We start from the raw sequence: 21,789 nt of genomic DNA, 5'->3' as shown, positions 1-21,789 counted from the left end.
TCCGTGACGTTGCAGCGTCCTGGCTAGCGATATCGTCCAGTGTGACAGGCAGCAGCGATCAGGCCCCTGCTGTGCTGTCGCTGGTCGGGGAAGAAAGTCCAGAACTTTATTTCGTCGCTGGACTCCCCGCAGACATCGCTGAATCGGTGTGTGTGACACCGATTCAGCGATGTCTTCACTGGTAACCAGGGTAAACATCGGGTAACTAAGCGCAGGGCCGCGCTTAGTAACCTGATGTTTACCCTGGTTACCAGCGTAAAAATACAAACACTACATACTTACATTCAGCTGTCTGTCCCTTGCCGTCTGCTTCCTGCACTGACTGCTGGCCGTAAAGTGAAAGTGAAAGCACAGCACAGCGGTGAGTCACACAGCGGTGACTCACCGCTGTGGCTGTGCTGTGCTTTCACTTTACGGCCAGCAGTCAGTGCAGGAAGCAGACGGCAAGGGACAGACAGCTGAATGTAAGTATGTAGTGTTTGTTTTTTTACGCTGGTAACCAGGGTAAACATCGGGTTACTAAGCGCGGCCCTGCGCTTAGTTACCCGATGTTTACCCTGGTTACCGGGGACCTCGGGATCGTTGGTCGCTGGAGAGCGGTCTGTGTGACAGCTCTCCAGCGACCAAACAGCGACGCTGCAGCGATCCGGATCGTTGTCGGTATCGCTGCAGCGTCGCTAAGTGTGACGGTACCTTTAGATAAAAATGGGAAGGTCCACAGGAACCCTCAGGACATAGTCCAAGCTTTTGCAGAATATTATACCGGCTTGTATAATTTAAAAGATGACCCTTCTACTCCCCAGCCGGATCACCAATCTATTTATAAATATCTAGACTCTATAAAATTACCCCGTATTACATCTGAGCAGCTAAACTACCTTAATTCTCCCTTCACAGATGTAGAAATTAACTCGACGATTAAACAAACTAAATCTCATAAGGCCCCAGGCCCAGACGGGTTGACGAATGACTATTATAAATCCTTTTATCTGTTGCTGACTCCATATTTGCAGAGATTATTCTCGGTGTGGAGAGACTCGGGTACTGTGATGGCTCCTAGTTTGGAAGCTACCATATCTACCATACCCAAGCCTGGGAAACCCCTCAGACACCCTGGTGACTTTAGACCCATTGCTCTGCTCAATTCGGATGTCAAAATATTCACTAAAATTATAGCGTCCAGACTAAAGCTTATTATCCCAACTATAATTTCACCGGACCAAGTGGGTTTTGTGGCCGGACGTGAGACGAAAGATGGGGTGCGGCGCATGCTGAATCTGATTAAAATAGCCGAGCTGTCTGGCCTACCCAGTGCATTCCTGTCGCTTGATGCAGAGAAGGCTTTTGACAGGGTGCACTGGGGGTATCTTCAGGCAGTATTGGAAAGGTTTGGACTGTCGGGCCCAATATTCTCAGCAATCTGTGCTATGTACTCGACTCCTTGTGCCAGAGTCTTGACGTCCGTTTTTTTATCTGGTCCGTTTCAGATCACGAATGGCACTCGTCAGGGTTGCCCACTCTCTCCTATTATTTTCGCACTGTGCATGGAGCCGCTCACTGAACGCATAAGAACCTCTATTAATATCACCGACATCAGGGTTGGACAGATGGAGCACAGAATTGGCTTGTATGCTGATGATGTTATTCTATCCTGTGTCAACTTGGAGACATCCTTGACAGCTATTACCTTGGAACTCAGGGAATTCAGTAATGTGTCATACTACAGGTTGAATCCCATGAAGTCCTTGTTGTTTCCGGTGGCGGTTCCATGCGCGGCCAAGTCGAAAATGGAGGCTGAGTTTTCATTTAAATGGATGACAGAGGGTATCCCGTACTTGGGAGTTATATTGACGGGCTCTGAACAGATTGTCGAGAAGAATTTCTCTAAATTGATCACACAGGTTAGGGCACAACTTGACCATTTTCACAAAGTTATGACATCCTGGATTGCCAGGATTAATGTTTTCAAAATGATGATCCTGCCTAAAATACTGTATCTGTATCTTAGGTGTATCCCATTAAAAATCCCCAAACGTTTGATTTTGAAATTACAAACTATGACATACGATTATATTTGGTCACACAAAAAATCTAGAGTCTCTAGGACCTTGATGTACTATCCGTACAAACGGGGAGGGCTGGGAATGCCGAACCTCATGCTGTACCATAGAGCGGCCATACTAACTGGACTTAGAGACTGGTGGCAGGCAGACAAAGAACATAGATGGCTCCAAATAGAAAACTATTATGCCAAAACTAGATCTACCCACACAATTCTTGAGGCTGAATCTATTGCAATCATTGATTATTCCCCTCCCTTACCAACCATGAAAATCGCGCTCCACTATTGGAGGACACTGGTCCCTTCCTTGAATAAATTATCTCATGACTCCCTATCCTTAAAAGCCCTTGAGACACACATCCCATTTATTAATCTCCAGCCTTGGGTTGATGCTGGATTCGTAACATTATGGCAGATATTGGATGCCGCTGGCCTTGTCCCCTTTGACCGCTTGGCCTCCAACTTCCCGAATGTCCGGAGATATTTCTATCAATATTTTCAGATACGTCATCTACTTCATAATTCCCCAAACTCGCCTTTCTTCAACTCCCATTTAAATAACAGGGTTAATGGTTATTTCTTGTTGCCTGACTCTGGCCCGAAGGGAATTTCAATATTATATAAAGCCTTAAACGACCCAGCAGAAGATGTTAAACTGCCATATATGATCAAGTGGGAACAGGATCTGGACTTCCGATCGGACCCGATAGATTGGGAGGAGGGACTGGGTGAAGTAATACGGGTATCTGCCTGCGACAATCATCTCGAACAATTGAAAAAAGTACACCTTAGATGGTATCAATATCTGGTTCAGGTGGCTCACTATGACCCTGCCGGGTCGGACAAATGCTGGAGGGGGTGCGGTCACAGGGGAACTCTGGAACACACCTGGTGGTCGTGTCCAATTCTTCAGCCCTGGTGGAGAGATATGGACCTTTTAATTGCACAGGTCTTGGGGATCCAGCTGACTGTCACCTAGGCAGGCCATTCTTCACATCGGCCTGGAGGACATTCCACACATACTTCGAGGTACACTATCACATATTCTAATAGCTTTCAGGTTATTAGTCGCCTCAAGATGGAAAGACACTAATCCTCCCAATATTAGTGAATTAATTAATAAACTTAATGTCCACTGCCAATATGAACTCGCTTTGGCTCACTCCATGACTGCCAAAACCAAAAGACAAAATATTTGGCACCCTTGGTTACATAGTGGTCATTCCTCTATTGACCCGCACCACCTTGTTTGATCGTTTACTTGAGTGGGAATAAGCAAGCATAATTGACATGTCTGTTTTTGTGTTTGTAATATTCTTATTCTGCCATAGTTTGCCAGGACCCCTTGTCTATAACTGAATTGCTAGATAATGTCTTGTGAATGTATATACCTCTCCCCCCCCCCCCCCCGCCCATTACCCCTACTGTACCTATCCCTCCCCCGCCTCTCTCCCCTACTTCTTCCTTTCTGATTGGTTTGGTTTTTCTCCTTACTTATTTCTGGTCATTTTTAGTTGACCTCTGTTACTGTTATTACTGTTTGACTGCACTGTATTGTTTTGGAAATCTTCAATAAACACTAATTGATAAAAAAAAAAAAAAAAAAAGGAGGGACGTACTGGAAAGTATAATGTAACCCATAGTCCATACAGTGTAATGTATCCCAAAGTCCTACAAATAGTATAATGCACCCCATAGTCCTTCATGAGGTGTTCGTGCCACCAATGTTCTCACTGATTAAAAAAAAAAAAAAAAAAACACACACAACAATACTCATCTCTCCTTCTCGTTACCCCGCTACTCTGGTCTCTGTAGCGAGTGCTCTTAGCGCCCGTACATCTAAGCACAGTGGGGGCTATGTAGTGATGTCATCATGCCCGCTGAAACGCCAGACACTTATAATTGCTTTCAACTGTATCAGCATCCAGGATGACAAAACAGTTTACCATGTGATGACAGGTGGGGCCCCCGGGCACCATTGCGGCCTGCCACCATTGGCAGTATGCCACTGCATACCAGTACTTTGTCCATCAGAACACGGCCAATCAGGATAACCACGTGAGTACTTTGTGCAGCAGAACAGTCAATCAGGATAACCATTTATTTTTGTATAGTTCCCTAAATCTGTCCTCTATTGATCAGAGCTGGAGATTTATGCTTTGCCATGTCAAAATTAAGTGCACAAAGAACATATATACATCAGATTTTCTAGGTGGAAAGTCCGCTATGGAGATGAATTGTCCACAAATTGGCTTTGTCGAAGTCTTTGACTTAATCTTTACAGCATAAATCTAATGTAAAATTTGTATATGTTATACAGACTTGAATATGTGGGCTCAATAGATCTACGGGACTATTAGACATTGCTCTTAGGTAGGAGTTGCTGCTTTCAGAAGTAAGCGCTTGATAGCACTGTGGTCTCACCGACAGCGATCAATGATCCCAACCGCAGCAGGTGTAAGTCTTTATGGCATAACACAAATTATTTAATATGATAAAATGTAAATTCTGCAACAATTCCACAATCAGTTTTCTTTAGGTACTAACTTACTGGAGATTTTAAAATCCACACTGCTTTATTATTTCTGCATAGTGAGGATCGGACTTATTTAAAAGTTTGCCAGAAAAAAAAAAAAAAAAGACCCCTTTAAATAGCACCAGACCCCTCCATACACATTAGATGAGCATTTGGCCACCTAAGCATGTGATGTGCTGCTTCTTTCCTAAAGTAAACGTCGTAACACAATAAAGTCTACCTCTGGGGGAAACAGTACCTGCACCTAGAATGGCAGGGGAAGTAACCGCAGTACACGATAACACAGCTGACGTGGATCTCCAAACCTGTTACACAAACATTCAGGAAACTGCCAAGGCAACTACCACTACACGACCTCGGTACCATTATCAGGCTTCTAGTAGCCACAAATACACGCCCAAGAACACCCAAGTACAATCATAGCGAAATCAACAATGTCTACAACTCCGGATGATGAAATAAATATATATATATATATATATATATATATATATATATATATATATATATATATATATATATATATATATATATATATATATATATATATATATATATATATATATATATATATATAAAAAAAGGAAAACAGCACACAAAAAAAATAGAAAAAAAGTGGGCTTTAATGCCTGGACGGCGTGGCCACGCCGTCCAGGCATTAAAGCCCACTTTTTTTCTATTTTTTTGTGTGCTGTTTTCCTTTTTTTTTTCCTATATTTTGGAACCATTTGAATATTGGTTTGGAAAGCTTTGCACCACAAGTTTGGTAATATGATGCTGTTCTAATTTTTTCTATATATATATATATATATATATATATATATATATATATATATATATATATATATATATATATATATATATATATATATATATATATATATATATATATATATATATATGTATGTATGTATGTATGTATATATATATATATATATATATATATATATATATATATATATATATATATATATATATATATATATATATATATATATATACACACACACACTAGCTGAAGAGCCCGGCATTGCCTGGGCATAGTAAATATCTGTGGTTAGTTATAGCACCTCAGTTCTCTTATTTTCCCATCACGCCTCTCATTTTCCCAATCACATCTCTCATTTTCTCACTCACACCTCTCATTTTCTCCCTCACTCCTCTCATTCCCCCCCTAACACTTGTCATTTCGACCTCACGTCTGTCATTTTCCGATCACTATTTTCCCTCACTCCTCTCATTTTGCACTCACACCTTTTCATTTTCACCTCACACCTCTCATTTTCACCTCAGTATATACATGTTTGTCATCTCCCTTATATATAGTATACACCTGTATGTCATCTCCCCTGTATATAGTATATACCTGCTGTGTGTCATCTCCGCTGTATATAGTATATACCTGTATGTCATCTCCTCCTATATATAGTATATACCTGTATGTCATCTCCTCCTATATATAGTATATACCTGTATGTCATCTCCTCCTATATATAATATATACCTGTATGTCATCTCCTCCTATATATAGTATATACCTGTATGTCATCTCCTCTTATATATAGCATATACCTGTGTCATCTCCTCCTGTATATAGTATATACCTGTAGGTAATCTGCTCCTGTATATAGTATATACCTGTGTGTCATCTCCTCCTGTATATAGTATATTTCTGTATGTCATCTCCTCCTGTATATAGTATGTACCTGTATGTCATCTCCTCCTCTATATAGTATATACCTGTGTGTCATCTCTCCTGTATATAGTATATATCTGTGTGTCATCTCCCCTGTATATAGTATATACCTGTGTGATCTCCTGTATTAGACCTCGTTAACACGTTATTTGCTCAGTATTTTTACCTCAGTATTTGTAAGATAAATTGGCAGCCTGATAAATCTCCAGCCAACAGGAAGCCCTCCCCCTGGCAGTATATATTAGCTCACACAAACACATAATAGACAGGTCATGTGACTGACAGCTGCTGTATTTCCTATATGGTACATTTGTTGCTCTTGTAGTTTGTCTGCTTATTAATCAGATTTTTATTTTTGAAGGCTAATACCAGACTTGTGTGCGTTTTAGGGCGAGTTTCGTTTGTCAAGTTGTGTGTGTTGAGTTGTGTGTGGCGACATGCATGTAGCGACTTTTGTGAGATGAGTTTTGTGTGGCAACATGCGTGTAGCAGCTTTTTGTGTGTCGAGTTGCATGTGACAGGTTAGTGTAGCAAGTTGTGTGCAGCAAGTTTTGCGCATGGCGAGTTTTGCGCGTGGTGAGTTTTATGTCTGGTGCCTTTTGAGTATGTGCAAGTTTTGTGTGAGGCAACTTTTGCATGTGTTGCAAATTTTGTGCATGTGGCAATTTTTCCGCGTGTGCAAGTTTTGCGTGTGGTGAGTTTTCCATGAGGTGAGTTTTGCACTTGTGGCGAGTTTTGCGTGAGCCTAGTTTTTGCATGTGGCGAGTTTTGCGCGTGGCGAGTTTTGAGCGGCGACTTTTGTGTTTCGACTTTTATGTGGCGAGGTTGGTGTATGTGTGGTGAAATGTGTGCTGAGGGTGGTATATGTGTTCAAGCACGTGGTAGTGTGTGGCGCATTTTGTGTGTGTGTTCATATCCCCATGTGTGGTGAGTATCTCATGTCGGGGCCCCACCTTAGCAACTGATCGGTATATACTCTCATTCTTTAAGTCCCCCTTGTTCACATCTGGCAGCTGTCAATTTGCCTCCAACACTTTTCCTTTCACTTTTCCCCATTATGTAGATCGGGGAAAAATAGTTTGGTGAACTGGAAAGCGCGGGGTTAAAATTTCACCTCACAACATAGCCTATGACGCTCTCGGGGTCCAGACGTGTGACTGTGCAAAATTTTGTGGCTGTAGCTGCGACGGTGCAGATGCCAATCCCGGACATACATACACACACACACACACACATTCAGCTTTATATAGTAGAGATAGATATATACAGGTCCTTCTCAAAAAATTAGCATATAGTGTTAAATTTCATTATTTACCATAATGTAATGATTACAATTAAACTTTCATATATTATAGATTCATTATCCACCAACTGAAATTTGTCAGGTCTTTTATTGTTTTAATACTGATGATTTTGGCATACAACTCCTGATAACCCAAAAAACCTGTCTCAATAAATTAGCATATCAAGAAAAGGTTCTCTAAACGACCTATTACCCTAATCTTCTGAATCAACTAATTAACTCTAAACACATGCAAAAGATACCTGAGGCTTTTATAAACTCCCTGCCTGGTTCATTACTCAAAACCCCCATCATGGGTAAGACTAGCGACCTGACAGATGTCAAGAAGGCCATCATTGACACCCTCAAGCAAGAGGGTAAGACCCAGAAAGAAATTTCTCAACAAATAGGCTGTTCCCAGAGTGCTGTATCAAGGCACCTCAATGGTAAGTCTGTTGGAAGGAAACAATGTGGCAGAAAACGCTGTACAACGAGAAGAGGAGACCGGACCCTGAGGAAGATTGTGGAGAAGGACCGATTCCAGACCTTGGGGAACCTGAGGAAGCAGTGGACTGAGTCTGGTGTGGAAACATCCAGAGCCACCGTGCACAGGCGTGTGCAGGAAATGGGCTACAGGTGCCGCATTCCCCAGGTAAAGCCACTTTTGAGCTACAGAGAAGCAGCACTGGACTGTTGCTAAGTGGTCCCAAGTACTTTTTTCTGATGAAAGCAAATTTTGCATGTCATTCGGAAATCAAGGTGCCAGAGTCTGGAGGAAGGCTGGGGAGAAGGAAATGCCAAAATGCCTGAAGTCCAGTGTCAAGTACCCACAGTCAGTGATGGTGTGGGGTGCCATGTCAGCTGCTGGTGTTGGTCCACTGTGTTTCATCAAGGGCAGGGTCAATGCAGCTAGCTATCAGGAGATTTTGGAGCACTTCATGCTTCCATCGGCTGAAATGCTTTATGGAGATGAAGATTTCATTTTTCAGCACGACCTGGCACCTGCTCACAGTGCCAAAACCACTGGTAAATGGTTTACTGACCATGGTATTACTGTGCTCAATTGGCCTGCCAACTCTCCTGACCTGAACCCCATAGAGAATCTGTGGGATATTGTGAAGAGAAAGTTGAGAGACACAAGACCCAACACTCTGGTTGAGCTTAAGGCCGCTATTGAAGCATCCTGGGCCTCCATAACATCTCAGCAGTGTCACAGGCTGATTGCCTCCATGCCACGCCGCATTGAAGCAGTCATTTCTGCCAAAGGATTCCCGACCAAGTATTGGGTGCATAACTGAACATTATTATTTGTTGGTTTTTTTGTTTGTTATTAAAAAACACTTTTATTTGATTAGATGGGTGAAATATGCTAATTTATTGAGACAGGTTTTTTGGGTTATCAGGAGTTGTATGCCAAAATCATCAGTATTAAAACAATAAAAGACCTGCCAAATTTCAGTTGGTGGATAATGAATCTATAATATATGAAAGTTTAATTGTAATCATTACATTATGGTAAATAATGAAATTTAACACTATATGCTAATTTTTTGAGAAGGACCTGTGTATGTATGTATGTATGTATGTATGTATGTATGTATGTATGTATGCATGCATGCATGCATGCATGCATGCATGCATGCATATATATATATATATATATATATATATATATATACACACACACACAACGCAGTGATGAAATATTGTCCTATATACAACACTGTATACAACGCCAAGTGATGATATATTATACTAAATATAACAGGGTATACAACGCAGTGATGAAATATTATACTATATACAACACTGTATACAACGCAGAGTGATGAAATACTATACTATATATAACACGGTATACAACGCAGTGATGAAATATTATACTATACTAGCTATTGAACCCGTTCTACGCCCGGGTGGCGAGCATTTATATTGGTATATGGTCTCCATCCTGTCATGTGCTGCTCCATCCTGCGTCCCCATCCTGTCATGTGCTGCTCCATCCTGCGTCCCCATCCTGTCATGTGCTGCTCCCATCCTGCGCCCCCATTCTGTCATGTGCTGCTCCATCCTGCATCCCCATCCTGTCATGTGCTGCTATCATCCTGCATCCCCATCCTGTCATGTGCTGCTCCCATCCTGCGCATCCATTTTGTCATTTGCTGCTCCCATCCTGTCATGTGCTGCTCCCATCCTGCGCCCCCGTTCTGTCATGTGCTGCTCCCATCCTGCGCCCCCGTTCTGTCATGTGCTGCTCCCATCCTGCGCCGTTCTGTCATGTGCTGCTGCCATCCTGTGCCCGTTCTGTCATGTGCTGCTGCCATCCTGCGCCCGTTCTGTCATGTGCTGCTGCCATCCTGCGCCACCTTTGTATGATATGCCCCCCATAAGACGCTCCAGTGTGAATGCCCCCGTATGCTGCTGCCATATAAAAAAAAAAAAAAATACCATACTCACCTATCGTCCGGCTCCACTGCAGGTGTGTCTTCAAGAAAATGGCGCTGGAAAGCACGGACTGCGCAGGCGCCGATTCCGGCAGCTGGAATCGGCGCCTGCGCAGTCCGCGCTTTCCGGCGCCATTTTCTTGAAGACACACTCCGGCTCCTCTGCCTGTGACTGGTAAGTCAGAGGGCGGCGCCGGCGCGCATTAAGCGTGTCATCGCGCCCTCTGAACTGTCACAGCAGAGGAGCCGGGAGACGGAGCAGCACGCAGCGCTGGAACGGGGAAAGGTGAATATACTTACCCTCCTGGCGGTCCCTGACTCTCCGGTGGAGATCGCGGTATGCGTTCAGTGTTTACGCATACCACGATCTCCTGGGAGCGTCACTCTGTGGGGGCCGGACTGCGGCGGCGCTTGCGCCTGCGCCGTCTATAAAGGCTTCGGACAGAGTGACGCTCCCAGCGTTATATTATAGATAAAACACAGTATACAACACAGTGATGAAATATTGTCCTATATATAACACTGTATACAACGCAGAGTGCTGAAATATTATACTATATATAACACGGTATACAACGCAGTGATGAAATATACTATATATAACAGTATACAACACAGAGTGATGAAACATTGTCCTATATATAACACTGTATACAACGGAGAGTGCTGAAGTATTGTATTATATACAGTTAGGTCGAGAAATATTTGGACACTGACAAGTTTAAAGTGCAAACTCTCCGCTTTAATTTGAGAGTATACACATCCTAATTTGGCCGGCTTCACACTTGCGAGTTTTACGGACGTAAGAGCACAGAAACTACGTCCGTAAAACTCGCAAAACATACGGCACAATTATTCTCTATGCCCCTGCTCCTATCTGCCGTATTAAACTGTTCAGTATTATACGGCTTTCTACGGCCGTAGAAAATCACAGCATGCTGCGTTTGTCACCGTATTGCGCAAATTAAATGTCAATGAAAGTCTATGGAAGCCCCAAAAATACGGATATATATATATATTTATTTCTTCCAGCGCTAGTCAGCTTTAAAGCCAGTAATTCAATTACCGGCTTTTGCTTTCTCCTTCCTAAACCCGACATGATATGAGACATGGTTTACATACAGTAAACCATCTCATATCACCATTTTTTTTGCATATTCCACACTACTAATGTTAGTAGTGTGTCTATGCAAAATTTGGCCGTTCTAGCTAGTAAATTAAGGGGTTAAATGGCGGAAAAAATTGGCGTGGGCTCCCGCACAATTTTCTCCACCAGAGTGGTAAAGCCAGTGACTGAGGGCAGATATTAATAGCCTGGAGAGGGTCCATGGTTATTGCCCCCCCCCCCCCCGGCTAAAAACACCTGCCCCCAGCCACCCCAGAAAACGCACATCTGGAAGATGCGCCTATTCTGGCACTTGGCCACTCTCTTCCCATTCCCGTGTAGCGGTGGGATATGGGGTAATGAAGGGTTAATGCCACCTTGCTATTGTAAGGGGACATTAAGCCAAATTAATAATGGAGAGGCGTCAATTATGACACCTATCCATTATTAATCCAATACTAGTAAAGGGTTAAAAAAAATACACAAACACATTATTAAACATTATTTTAATGAAATAAAAACAAAGGTTGTTTTAATATTTTATTGAACGCCCAATCCAATCACTGAAGACCCTCGTTCTGTAACAAAAAAAACATAATAAACCAACAATATCCTTACCTTCCGCAGATCTGTAACGTCCAACGATGTAAATCCATCTGAAGGGGTTAAAATATTTTGCAGCCACGAGCTTTGCTAATGCAACATTGCGCATGTCTGCAAAACCCTGGAGAATGTAGGTAAAGTAGGTCATTGACCTATATTTACCTTCATTTGCGGTGAGGCGCCCTCTGCTGGTTGTTCCTAGATCGTGGGAACTTTCCTAGAAAGCTCCCTGGCTCGAGTTCATATGAGGACAACCAGCAGAGGGCGCCCTATTATGATCTCGAGCCAGGGAGCTTTCTAGCTAGAACGGCCAAATTTTCCATAGACACACTACTGACATTAGTAGTGTGGAATATGCAAAAAAAAAAAATGGTGATATGAGATGGTTTACTGTATGTAAACCATGTCTCATATCATGTCGGGTTTAGGAAGGAGAAAGCAAAAGCCGGTAATTGAATTACCGGCTTTCTGCTACATCGCGCTGGATGAAATATTAATATATATACATATATGTGTCTTTTTTTTTAACACATGGATCCCTTGTATATCCGTATGTCAGTTTTGCAAGCCTGCGATAAAAACACGCAGTACGGATGACATACGGATTACATACGGAGGATGCCATGCGCAAAAAACGCTGAAACACCCTGTCTTCGGAGGAGCTACGGACCACTATTTTCGGGACTTTTCAGCGTATTACGGCCGTAATATACGGACCGTATTTTCATACGCTGAGTGTGAAGCCGGCCTTAGACTGTGTTTAGGAATTACAGCTCTTTGATATGTACAGTCAAGGCCAAAAGTATTGACACCCCTGCAATTCTGTCAGATAATACTCATTTTGTTCCTGAAAATGATTGCAAACACAAATTATTTGGTATTACGATCTTCATTTAATTTGTCTTAAATGAAAAAAAAACACAAAAGAGAATGAAGCAAAAAGCAAAACACTGATCATGTCACACAAAACTCCAAAAATGGGCCAGACAAAAGTATTGGCACCCTCAGCCTAATTCTTGGTTGCACAACCTTTAGCCAAAATAACTGCGACCAACCGCTTCCGGTAACCATCAATGAGTTTCTTACAATGCTCTGCTGGAATTTTAGACCATTCTTCTTTGGCAAACTGCTCCAGGTCCCTGATATTTGAAGGGTGCCTTCTCCAAACTGCCATTTTTAGATCTCTCCACAGGTGTTTTATGGGATTCAGGTCTGGACTCATTGCTGGCCACCTTAGAAGTCTCCAGTGCTTTCTCTCAAACCATTTTCTAGTGCTTTTTGAATTGTGTTTTGGGTCATTGTCCTGCTGGAAGACCCATGACCTCTGAGGGAGACCCAGCTTTCTCACACTGGGCCCTACATTATGCTGCAAAATGTATTGGTAATCTTCAGACTTCATAATGCCATGCACACAGTCAAGTAGTCCAGTGCCAGAGGCAGCAAAGCAACCCCAAAACATCAGGAAACCTCCGCCATGTTTGACTTTCGGGACTGTGTTCTTTTCTTTGAATGCCTCTTTTTTTCTCCTGTAAACTCTATGTTGATGCCTTTGCCCAAAAAGCTCTACTTTTGTCTCATCTAACCAGAGAACATTCTTCCAAAACGTTTTAGGCTTTTTCAGGTAAGTTTTGGCAAACTCCAGCCTGGCTTTTTTATGTCTCGGGGTAAGAAGTGGGGTCTTCCTGGGTCTCCTACCATACAGTCCCTTTTCATTCAGACGCCGACGGATAGTACGGGTTGACACTGTTGTACCCTCGGACTGCATGGCAGCTTGAACTTGTTTGGATGTTAGTCGAGGTTCTTTATCCAACATCCGCACAATCTTGCGTTGAAATCTCTTGTCAATTTTTCTTTTCCGTCCACATCTAGGGAGGTTAGCCACAGTGCCATGGGCTTTAAACTTCTTGAGGACACTGGGCATGGTAGACACAGGAACATTCAGGTCTTTGGAGATGGACTTGTAGCCTTGAGATTGCTCATGCTTCCTCACAATTTGGTTTCTCAAGTTCTCAGACAGTTCTTTGGTCTTTCTTTTCTCCATGCTCAATGTGGTACACACGAGAAAACAGGACAGAGGTTGAGTCAACTTTAATCCATGTCAACTGGCTGCAAGTGTGATTTAGTTATTGCCAACACCTGTTAGGTGCCACAGGTAAGTTACAGGGGCTGTTAATTACACAAATTAGAGAAGCATCACATGATTTTTCGAACAGTGCCAATACTTTTGTCCACCCCCTTTTTATGTTTGGTGTGGAATTATAACCAATTTGGCTTTAGGACAATTCTTTTTGTGTTTTTTCATTTAAGACATATTAAATGAAGATAATAATACCAAAGAATTTGTGTTTGCAATCATTTTCAGGAATAAACTGAGTATTATCTGACAGAATTGCAGGGGTGTCAATACTTTTAGCCATGACTGTAGACACCCTTTTTATAGGGATCAAAGGTAATTGGACAATTATTCTAAACCTCTTTATTGGGCTTTTCCTTCATTAATCCATCATCAATTAAGCAGGTAAAAGGTCTGGAGCTGATTCCTGGTGTAGTAGAAATATTAGTTTTAAATCAACAGCTTGGTACATTTTTATACAAAACAAAATCCACACTCATGAGCTTAGGTACTCGAAAAAGCCTGGACATCCACAGAAGAGAGACATTTCAGTATCTAAGTCTACCATAAAGAGAAGACATCATGAGAGCAAATAAAGAGGGTTCACCACAAGGTGCAAACTATAAATCAGCCTTAAAAATAGAAAGGTCAGAATAGACTTCCTCAAAAAACACTTAGGCTAGGTTCACATTGCGTTATGGCTCTACGTTTAACGGACTACGTTACACCGTGGCATAACGCAGTGTAACGTAGTCCGTTAACGCCGCCATAGACTGCAATGTCGGACGCATTGCTAGCGCACGCCCTCAATGGGCGTGCGCTAGTGATGTGCCGTCATTTGAGTGACGGACCCGAGACGCGGGCTGCAGCATTTCCAGGTCCGTTACTGCTAGCGCAGATGGAGCCAGCAGAAGCTCCATCTGCGCTAGCGCTGTGCAAAAGTCGGCACTTGCGTTAGCGCAGTCCGTTCAACGTATGCGTTGAACGGACTGCACTAACGCAATGTGAACCTAGCCTTAAAGAAGCCAGCACTGGTCTGGGAAAGCATTCTTTGCACAGATGACTAAGATCAACCTGTACCAGAGTGAAAGGAAGATGAAATTACGGAGACGGCTGGGAGCAGCCCATGATCCAAAGTACCGCACATCCTCTGTAAAATATGGTGGAGGCAGTGTGATGGCATGGGCAAGCATGACTTCAAATGGCACTGGGTCAGATTGATGATATAACTGAAGCAGAGTGAATTCTGAAGTGTACAGGGCTAAACATTCTGCTCACATTCAACCAAATGTAACAGGTGGATTGTACAGTACAGATGGACAATGACATACAACATACTGAAAAAGGAACCCACGAGTTTTTTCTTAGGCAAACAAGTGGAATATTCTGCAATGGCGAAGTCAATCACCGGATCTCAACTCCACTGAGCAGCATTTCACAAGCTTAAGACAAAGTTTAAGGCAAAAAAAACAAGCAACAACTGATGTCAGCTGCAGTAAAGGCCTGGCAAAGCATCACAAAGGAGGAAACCTGGCATTGGTGACATCCATGGCTTCCAGACTTCATGCAGTCACTGTCTCTAAAGAATTCTCTACAAAGTATTAAAACTTGGCATTTTATTTATGATAAATTTAATTTGTCCAATTATTTTGAGTCCCTGAAATGAGGAGGCTTTGTAGAAAAATGCTTCTCATTCATAAAATTTTCACAGGATAATTTTGTTCAACCTTTTTAATTAAACCATAAAGTCAACACCTTCACTTGTATCTCAGTTGTTTCATTTTAAATAAAGTGGCATGCAGAGTCCAAATCACAATGACCCCACTGTACTCTGCAGTCATACACCAGCACTGCACAGGTGAGACCCCGCTATACTCTGCAGTCATACACCGGCACTGCACAGGTGAGACCCCACTGTACTCTGCAGCCATACACCAGCACTGCACAGGTGAGACCCCACTATACTCTGCAGCCATACACCAGCACTGCACAGGTGAGACCCCACTATACTCTGCAGCCATACACCAGCACTGCACAGGTGAGACCCCGCTACACTCTGCAGTCATACACCGGCACTGCACAGGTGAGACCCCACTATACTCTGCAGTCATACACCAGTACTGCACAGGTGAGACCCCACTGTACTCTGCAGCCATACACCAGCACTGCACAGGTGAGACCCCGCTATACTCTGCAGCCATACACCAGCACTTCACAGGTGAGACCCCGCTATACTATGCAGCCATACACCAGCACTGCACAGGTGAGACCCCACTACACTCTGCAGCCATACACCAGCACTGCACAGGTGAGACCCCACTATACTCTGCAGCCATGCACCAGCACTGCACAGGTGAGACCCCGCTATACTCTGCAGCCATACACCAGCACTGCACAGGTGAGACCCCACTATACTCTGCAGCCATACACCAGCACTGCACAGGTGAGACCCCGCTATACTCTGCAGCCATACACCAGCACTGCACAGGTGAGACCCCGCTATACTCTGCAGTCATACACCAGCACTGCACAGGTGAGACCCCGCTATACTCTGCAGCCATACACCAGCACTGCACAGGTGAGACCCCGCTATACTCTGCAGCCATACACCAGCACTGCACAGGTGAGACCCACTATACTCTGCAGCCATACACCAGCACTGCACAGGTGAGACCCCGCTACACTCTGCAGCCATACACCAGCACTGCACAGGTGAGACCCCGCTACACTCTGCAGCCATACACCAGCACTGCACAGGTGAGACCCCACTGTACTCTGCAGTCATACACCAGCACTGCACAGGTGAGACCCCGCTATAATCTGCAGCCATACACCAGCACTGCACAGGTGAGACCACGCTACACTGCAGCCATACACCAGCACTGCACAGGTGAGACCCCACTATACTCAGCAGTACTCAGCACTGCACAGGTGAGACCCCACTATACTCAGCAGTACTCAGCACTGCACAGGTGAGACCCCACTGTACTCTGCAGTCATACACCAGCACTGCACAGGTGAGACCCCACTGTACTCTGCAGTCATACACCAGCACTGCACAGGTGAGACCCCACTATACTCTGCAGCCATACACCAGCACTGCACAGGTGAGACCCCACTGTACTCTGCAGTCATACACCAGTACTGCACAGGTGAGACCCCACTATACTCTGCAGCCATACACCAGCACTGCACAGGTGAGACCCCACTGTACTCAGCAGTCATACACCAGCACTGCACAGGTGAGAGCCCACTATACTCTGCAGCCATACACCAGCACTGCACAGGTGAGACCCCACTATACTCTGCAGCCATACACCAGCACTGCACAGGTGAGACCCCACTGTACTCTGCAGCCATACACCAGCACTGCACAGGTGCGACCCCACTATACTCTGCAGCCATACACCAGCACTGCACAGGTGAGACCCCACTATACTCTGCAGCCATACACCAGCACTGCACAGGTGAGACCCCACTGTACTCTGCAGCCATACACCAGCACTGCACAGGTGAGACCCCGCTATACTCTGCAGCCATACACCAGCACTGAACAGGTGAGACCCCACTGTACTCTGCAGCCATACACCAGCACTGCACAGGTGAGACCCCACTATACTCTGCAGCCATACACCAGCACTGCACAGGTGAGACCCCGCTATACTCTGCAGCCATACACCAGCACTGCACAGGTGAGACCCCACTGTACTCTGCAGCCATACACCAGCACTGCACAGGTGAGACCCCACTGTACTCTGCAGCCATACACCAGCACTGCACAGGTGAGACCCCACTACACTCTGCAGTCATACACCAGCACTGCACAGGTGAGACCCCACTATACTCTGCAGCCATACACCAGCACTGCACAGGTGAGACCCCACTGTACTCTGCAGCCATACACCAGCACTGCACAGGTGAGACCCCACTGTACTCTGCAGCCATACACCAGCACTGCACAGGTGAGACCCCACTATACTCTGCAGCCATACACCAGCACTGCACAGGTGAGACCCCACTATACTCTGCAGCCATACGCCAGCACTGCACAGGTGAGACCCCACTATACTCTGCAATCATACACCAGCACTGCACAGGTGAGACCCCACTGTACTCAGCAGTCATACACCAGCACTGCACAGGTGAGACCCCACTATACTCAGCAGTACTCAGCACTGCACAGGTGAGACCCCACTATACTCAGCAGTACTCAGCACTGCACAGGTGAGACCCCACTGTACTCTGCAGTCATACACCAGCACTGCACAGGTGAGACCCCGCTACACTCTGCAGTCATACACCAGCACTGCACAGGTGAGACCCCGCTACACTCTGCAGTCATACACCAGCACTGCACAGGTGAGACCCCACTATACTCTGCAGCCATACACCAGTACTGCACAGGTGAGACCCCACTATACTCTGCAGTCATACACCAGCACTGCACAGGTGAGACCCCGCTATACTCAGCAGCCATACACCAGCACTGCACAGGTGAGACCCCGCTACACTCTGCAGCCATACACCAGCACTGCACAGGTGAGACCCCGCTATACTCTGCAGTCATACACCAGCACTGCACAGGTGAGACCCCACTATACTCTGCAGCCATACACCAGTACTGCACAGGTGAGACCCCACTATACTCTGCAGTCATACACCAGCACTGCACAGGTGAGACCCCGCTATACTCAGCAGCCATACACCAGCACTGCACAGGTGAGACCCCGCTACACTCTGCAGTCATACACCAGCACTGCACAGGTGAGACCCCGCTACACTCTGCAGTCATACACCAGCACTGCACAGGTGAGACCCCACTATACTCTGCAGCCATACACCAGTACTGCACAGGTGAGACCCCACTATACTCTGCAGTCATACACCAGCACTGCACAGGTGAGACCCCGCTATACTCAGCAGCCATACACCAGCACTGCACAGGTGAGACCCCGCTACACTCTGCAGTCATACACCAGCACTGCACAGGTGAGACCCCGCTACACTCTGCAGTCATACACCAGCACTGCACAGGTGAGACCCCACTATACTCTGCAGCCATACACCAGTACTGCACAGGTGAGACCCCACTATACTCTGCAGTCATACACCAGCACTGCACAGGTGAGACCCCGCTATACTCAGCAGCCATACACCAGCACTGCACAGGTGAGACCCCGCTACACTCTGCAGCCATACACCAGCACTGCACAGGTGAGACCCCGCTATACTCTGCAGTCATACACCAGCACTGCACAGGTGAGACCCCGCTATACTCTGCAGTCATACACCAGCACTGCACAGGTGAGACCCCGCTACACTCTGCAGTCATACACCAGCACTGCACAGGTGAGACCCCGCTACACTCTGCAGCCATACACCAGCACTGCACAGGTGAGACCCCGCTATACTCTGCAGTCATACACCAGCACTGCACAGGTGAGACCCCGCTACACTCTGCAGTCATACACCAGCACTGCACAGGTGAGACCCCGCTACACTCTGCAGTCATACACCAGCACTGCACAGGTGAGACCCCGCTATACTCTGCAGTCATACACCAGCACTGCACAGGTGAGACCCCGCTATACTCTGCAGTCATACACCAGCACTGCACAGGTGAGACCCCACTACACTCTGCAGTCATACACCAGCACTGAACAGGTGAGACCCCACTGTACTCTGCAGTCATACACCAGCACTGCACAGGTGAGACCCCGCTACACTCTGCAGCCATACACCAGCACTGCACAGGTGAGACCCCGCTACACTCTGCAGTCATACACCAGCACTGCACAGGTGAGACCCCGCTACACTCTGCAGCCATACACCAGCACTGCACAGGTGAGACCCCGCTACACTCTGCAGTCATACACCAGCACTGCACAGGTGAGACCCCACTATACTCAGCACTAGATATGACTGTCACCACTTAGATGCTGGGCAGAGCGGCCACTCACTTGATCCTGTCGGCGGTGGTAGAATTCCCTGTATTTGCTCTCAGAGGGGCCAGAAACAGGATTCTCATGGCTGCCGGCTCACACCCCCGGCGTCCCTGCCTCCACCACGGCTGTGCGGCTCCTGTCACAGATGGACACCCGGATCTGCGGCATCAGGAGCCGGGGGCGGAGTGTGGGGCAAAAGCGATTACCTGCAGCCGAGCACAGGCTATCTAGAGTTATCTGTGTACACTGTCCTCCGCTGAAATGTGTCCCCACAGGAACAGCGCGCACTGCTCAGGTTCCTCGGTGGCTGCAGGCCGTGTGCTGTCTGTAGGAAGAGTGTGTGCTGCAAATGACTGGTAGTGATACTGCATGTGTATAAAGGGGGTGACAGCCCACCACGTGTGTATACACGGAGTGACAGCCCCCCAACGTGTATATACAGGGAGTGACAGCCCCCCAACTTGTGTATACAGGGGGTGACAGACCCTCACCGTGTATGTGTATGTTGGAGCTACTGCAACCCTCGACCTGATGTCTCCTTCCCCATAATCCAGAGGTGTATCTAGCTCCTCCTGCACCCGGGGCAAAAGATCAGTTTGGCGCGCCCCCCCCCCCCTCCCCCTCAGATTTGTGCCCCCTCAGATTTGTGCCCCCACAGATTTGTGCCCCCTCAGATTTGTGCCCCCTATAATCTCCTCAGATTTCTTCTGCCCCCATAATGTCCTCAGATTTCTTCTGCCCCCATAATGTCCTGATTCCTGCCTCCATCCCCTCCCTTCCCGGGTGCTTTTGCATGTGGTGGAGAAATCTGAGGAACATATGGGGGGGATGGGGGCAGAAATCAGGACATTAGGGGGGGCAGAAGAAATCTGAGCACATTATGGGGGCAGAAATCACGACATTGCATCCATCCAGCCCCCTGGCCTTGTTTCAGTCCTCACATAGTAGTATATAGCACAGACCACATAGTAGTATATAGGACAGCCCACACAGTAGTATACAGCACAGCCCACACAGTAGTATACTGCACAGCCCACACAGTAGTATACAGCACTGCCCACATAGTAGTATACAGCACAGCCCACATTGTAGTATACAGCACAGCCCACGTAGTATATAGCAGCCCACGTAGTATATAACACAGCCCACGTAGTATATAGCAGCCCACGCAGTATATAACACAGCCCACGTAGTAAATAGCAGCCCACGTAGTATATAGCAGAGCCCATGTAGTATATAGCAGCCCATGTAGTATATAGCAGCCATGTAGTATATAGCAGTCCACGTAGTATATAGCAGCCGATGTAGTATATAGCAGAGCCCATGTAGTATATAGCAGAGCCCACGTAGTATATAGCAGAGCCCATGTAGTATATAGCAGCCCATGTAGTATATAGCAGAGCCCATGTAGTATATAGCAGTCCATGTAGTATATAGCAGAGCCCACATAATAAATAGCAGCCATGTAGTATATAGCAGCCCACGTAGTATATAGCAGAGCCCATGTAGTATATAGCAGAGCCCATGTAGTATATAGCAGCCCACGTAGTATATAGCAGAGCCCACGTAGTATATAGCAGAGCCCATGTAGTATATAGCAGCCCATGTAGTATATAGCAGAGCCCATGTAGTATATAGCAGAGCCCATGTAGTATATAGCAGAGCCCATGTAGTATATAGCAGAGCCCACGTAGTATATAGCAGAGCCCATGTAGTATATAGCAGCCCATGTAGTATATAGCAGAGCCCACGTAGTATATAGCAGAGCCCATGTAGTATATAGCAGCCCATGTAGTATATAGCAGAGCCCATGTAGTAAATAGCAGCCCACGTAGTATATTGCAGAGCCCACGTAATAAATAGCAGCCATGTAGTATATAGCAGCCCACGCAGTATATTAGAGCCCATACCTTGTCCTTCCAGCCAGGCTCTGCATCCCCCCAGCCCCCGCAATCCTTTGCTCCAGGTGTTGCACAGTGCACACTTCCTGTTTAGCGACACAC

At 45.8% G+C, this 21,789-nt stretch overlaps 1 protein-coding gene across 4 annotated transcripts in view; it reads right to left on the bottom strand.

Moving 5' to 3' along the window:
• The window catches only part of GLT1D1 (glycosyltransferase 1 domain containing 1), a 189,024-nt gene extending 168,686 nt beyond the window's left edge, over window positions 1-20,338 (bottom strand). The window contains exon 1 of one of the 4 annotated variants that reach the window (XM_069756042.1): window positions 19,802-20,338. In XM_069756042.1, coding sequence (XP_069612143.1) covers window positions 19,802-19,869 — 68 coding nt within the window. In that variant the 5' untranslated portion in view covers window positions 19,870-20,338. The remainder of the gene's footprint in view (window positions 1-19,801) is intronic. The other 3 variants (XM_069756043.1, XM_069756044.1, XM_069756045.1) reach the window with 3 other exon arrangements.
• Between the last annotated feature and the right edge of the window lie 1,451 nt (window positions 20,339-21,789).

The sequence above is a fragment of the Ranitomeya imitator genome, chromosome 1 (genome assembly GCF_032444005.1).
Source record: "Ranitomeya imitator isolate aRanImi1 chromosome 1, aRanImi1.pri, whole genome shotgun sequence".
NCBI lineage: Eukaryota > Metazoa > Chordata > Amphibia > Anura > Dendrobatidae > Ranitomeya > Ranitomeya imitator.
The sequence above is the reverse complement of the archived record's forward strand: the minus strand, read 5'-3'. Positions and strand labels throughout refer to the sequence as shown.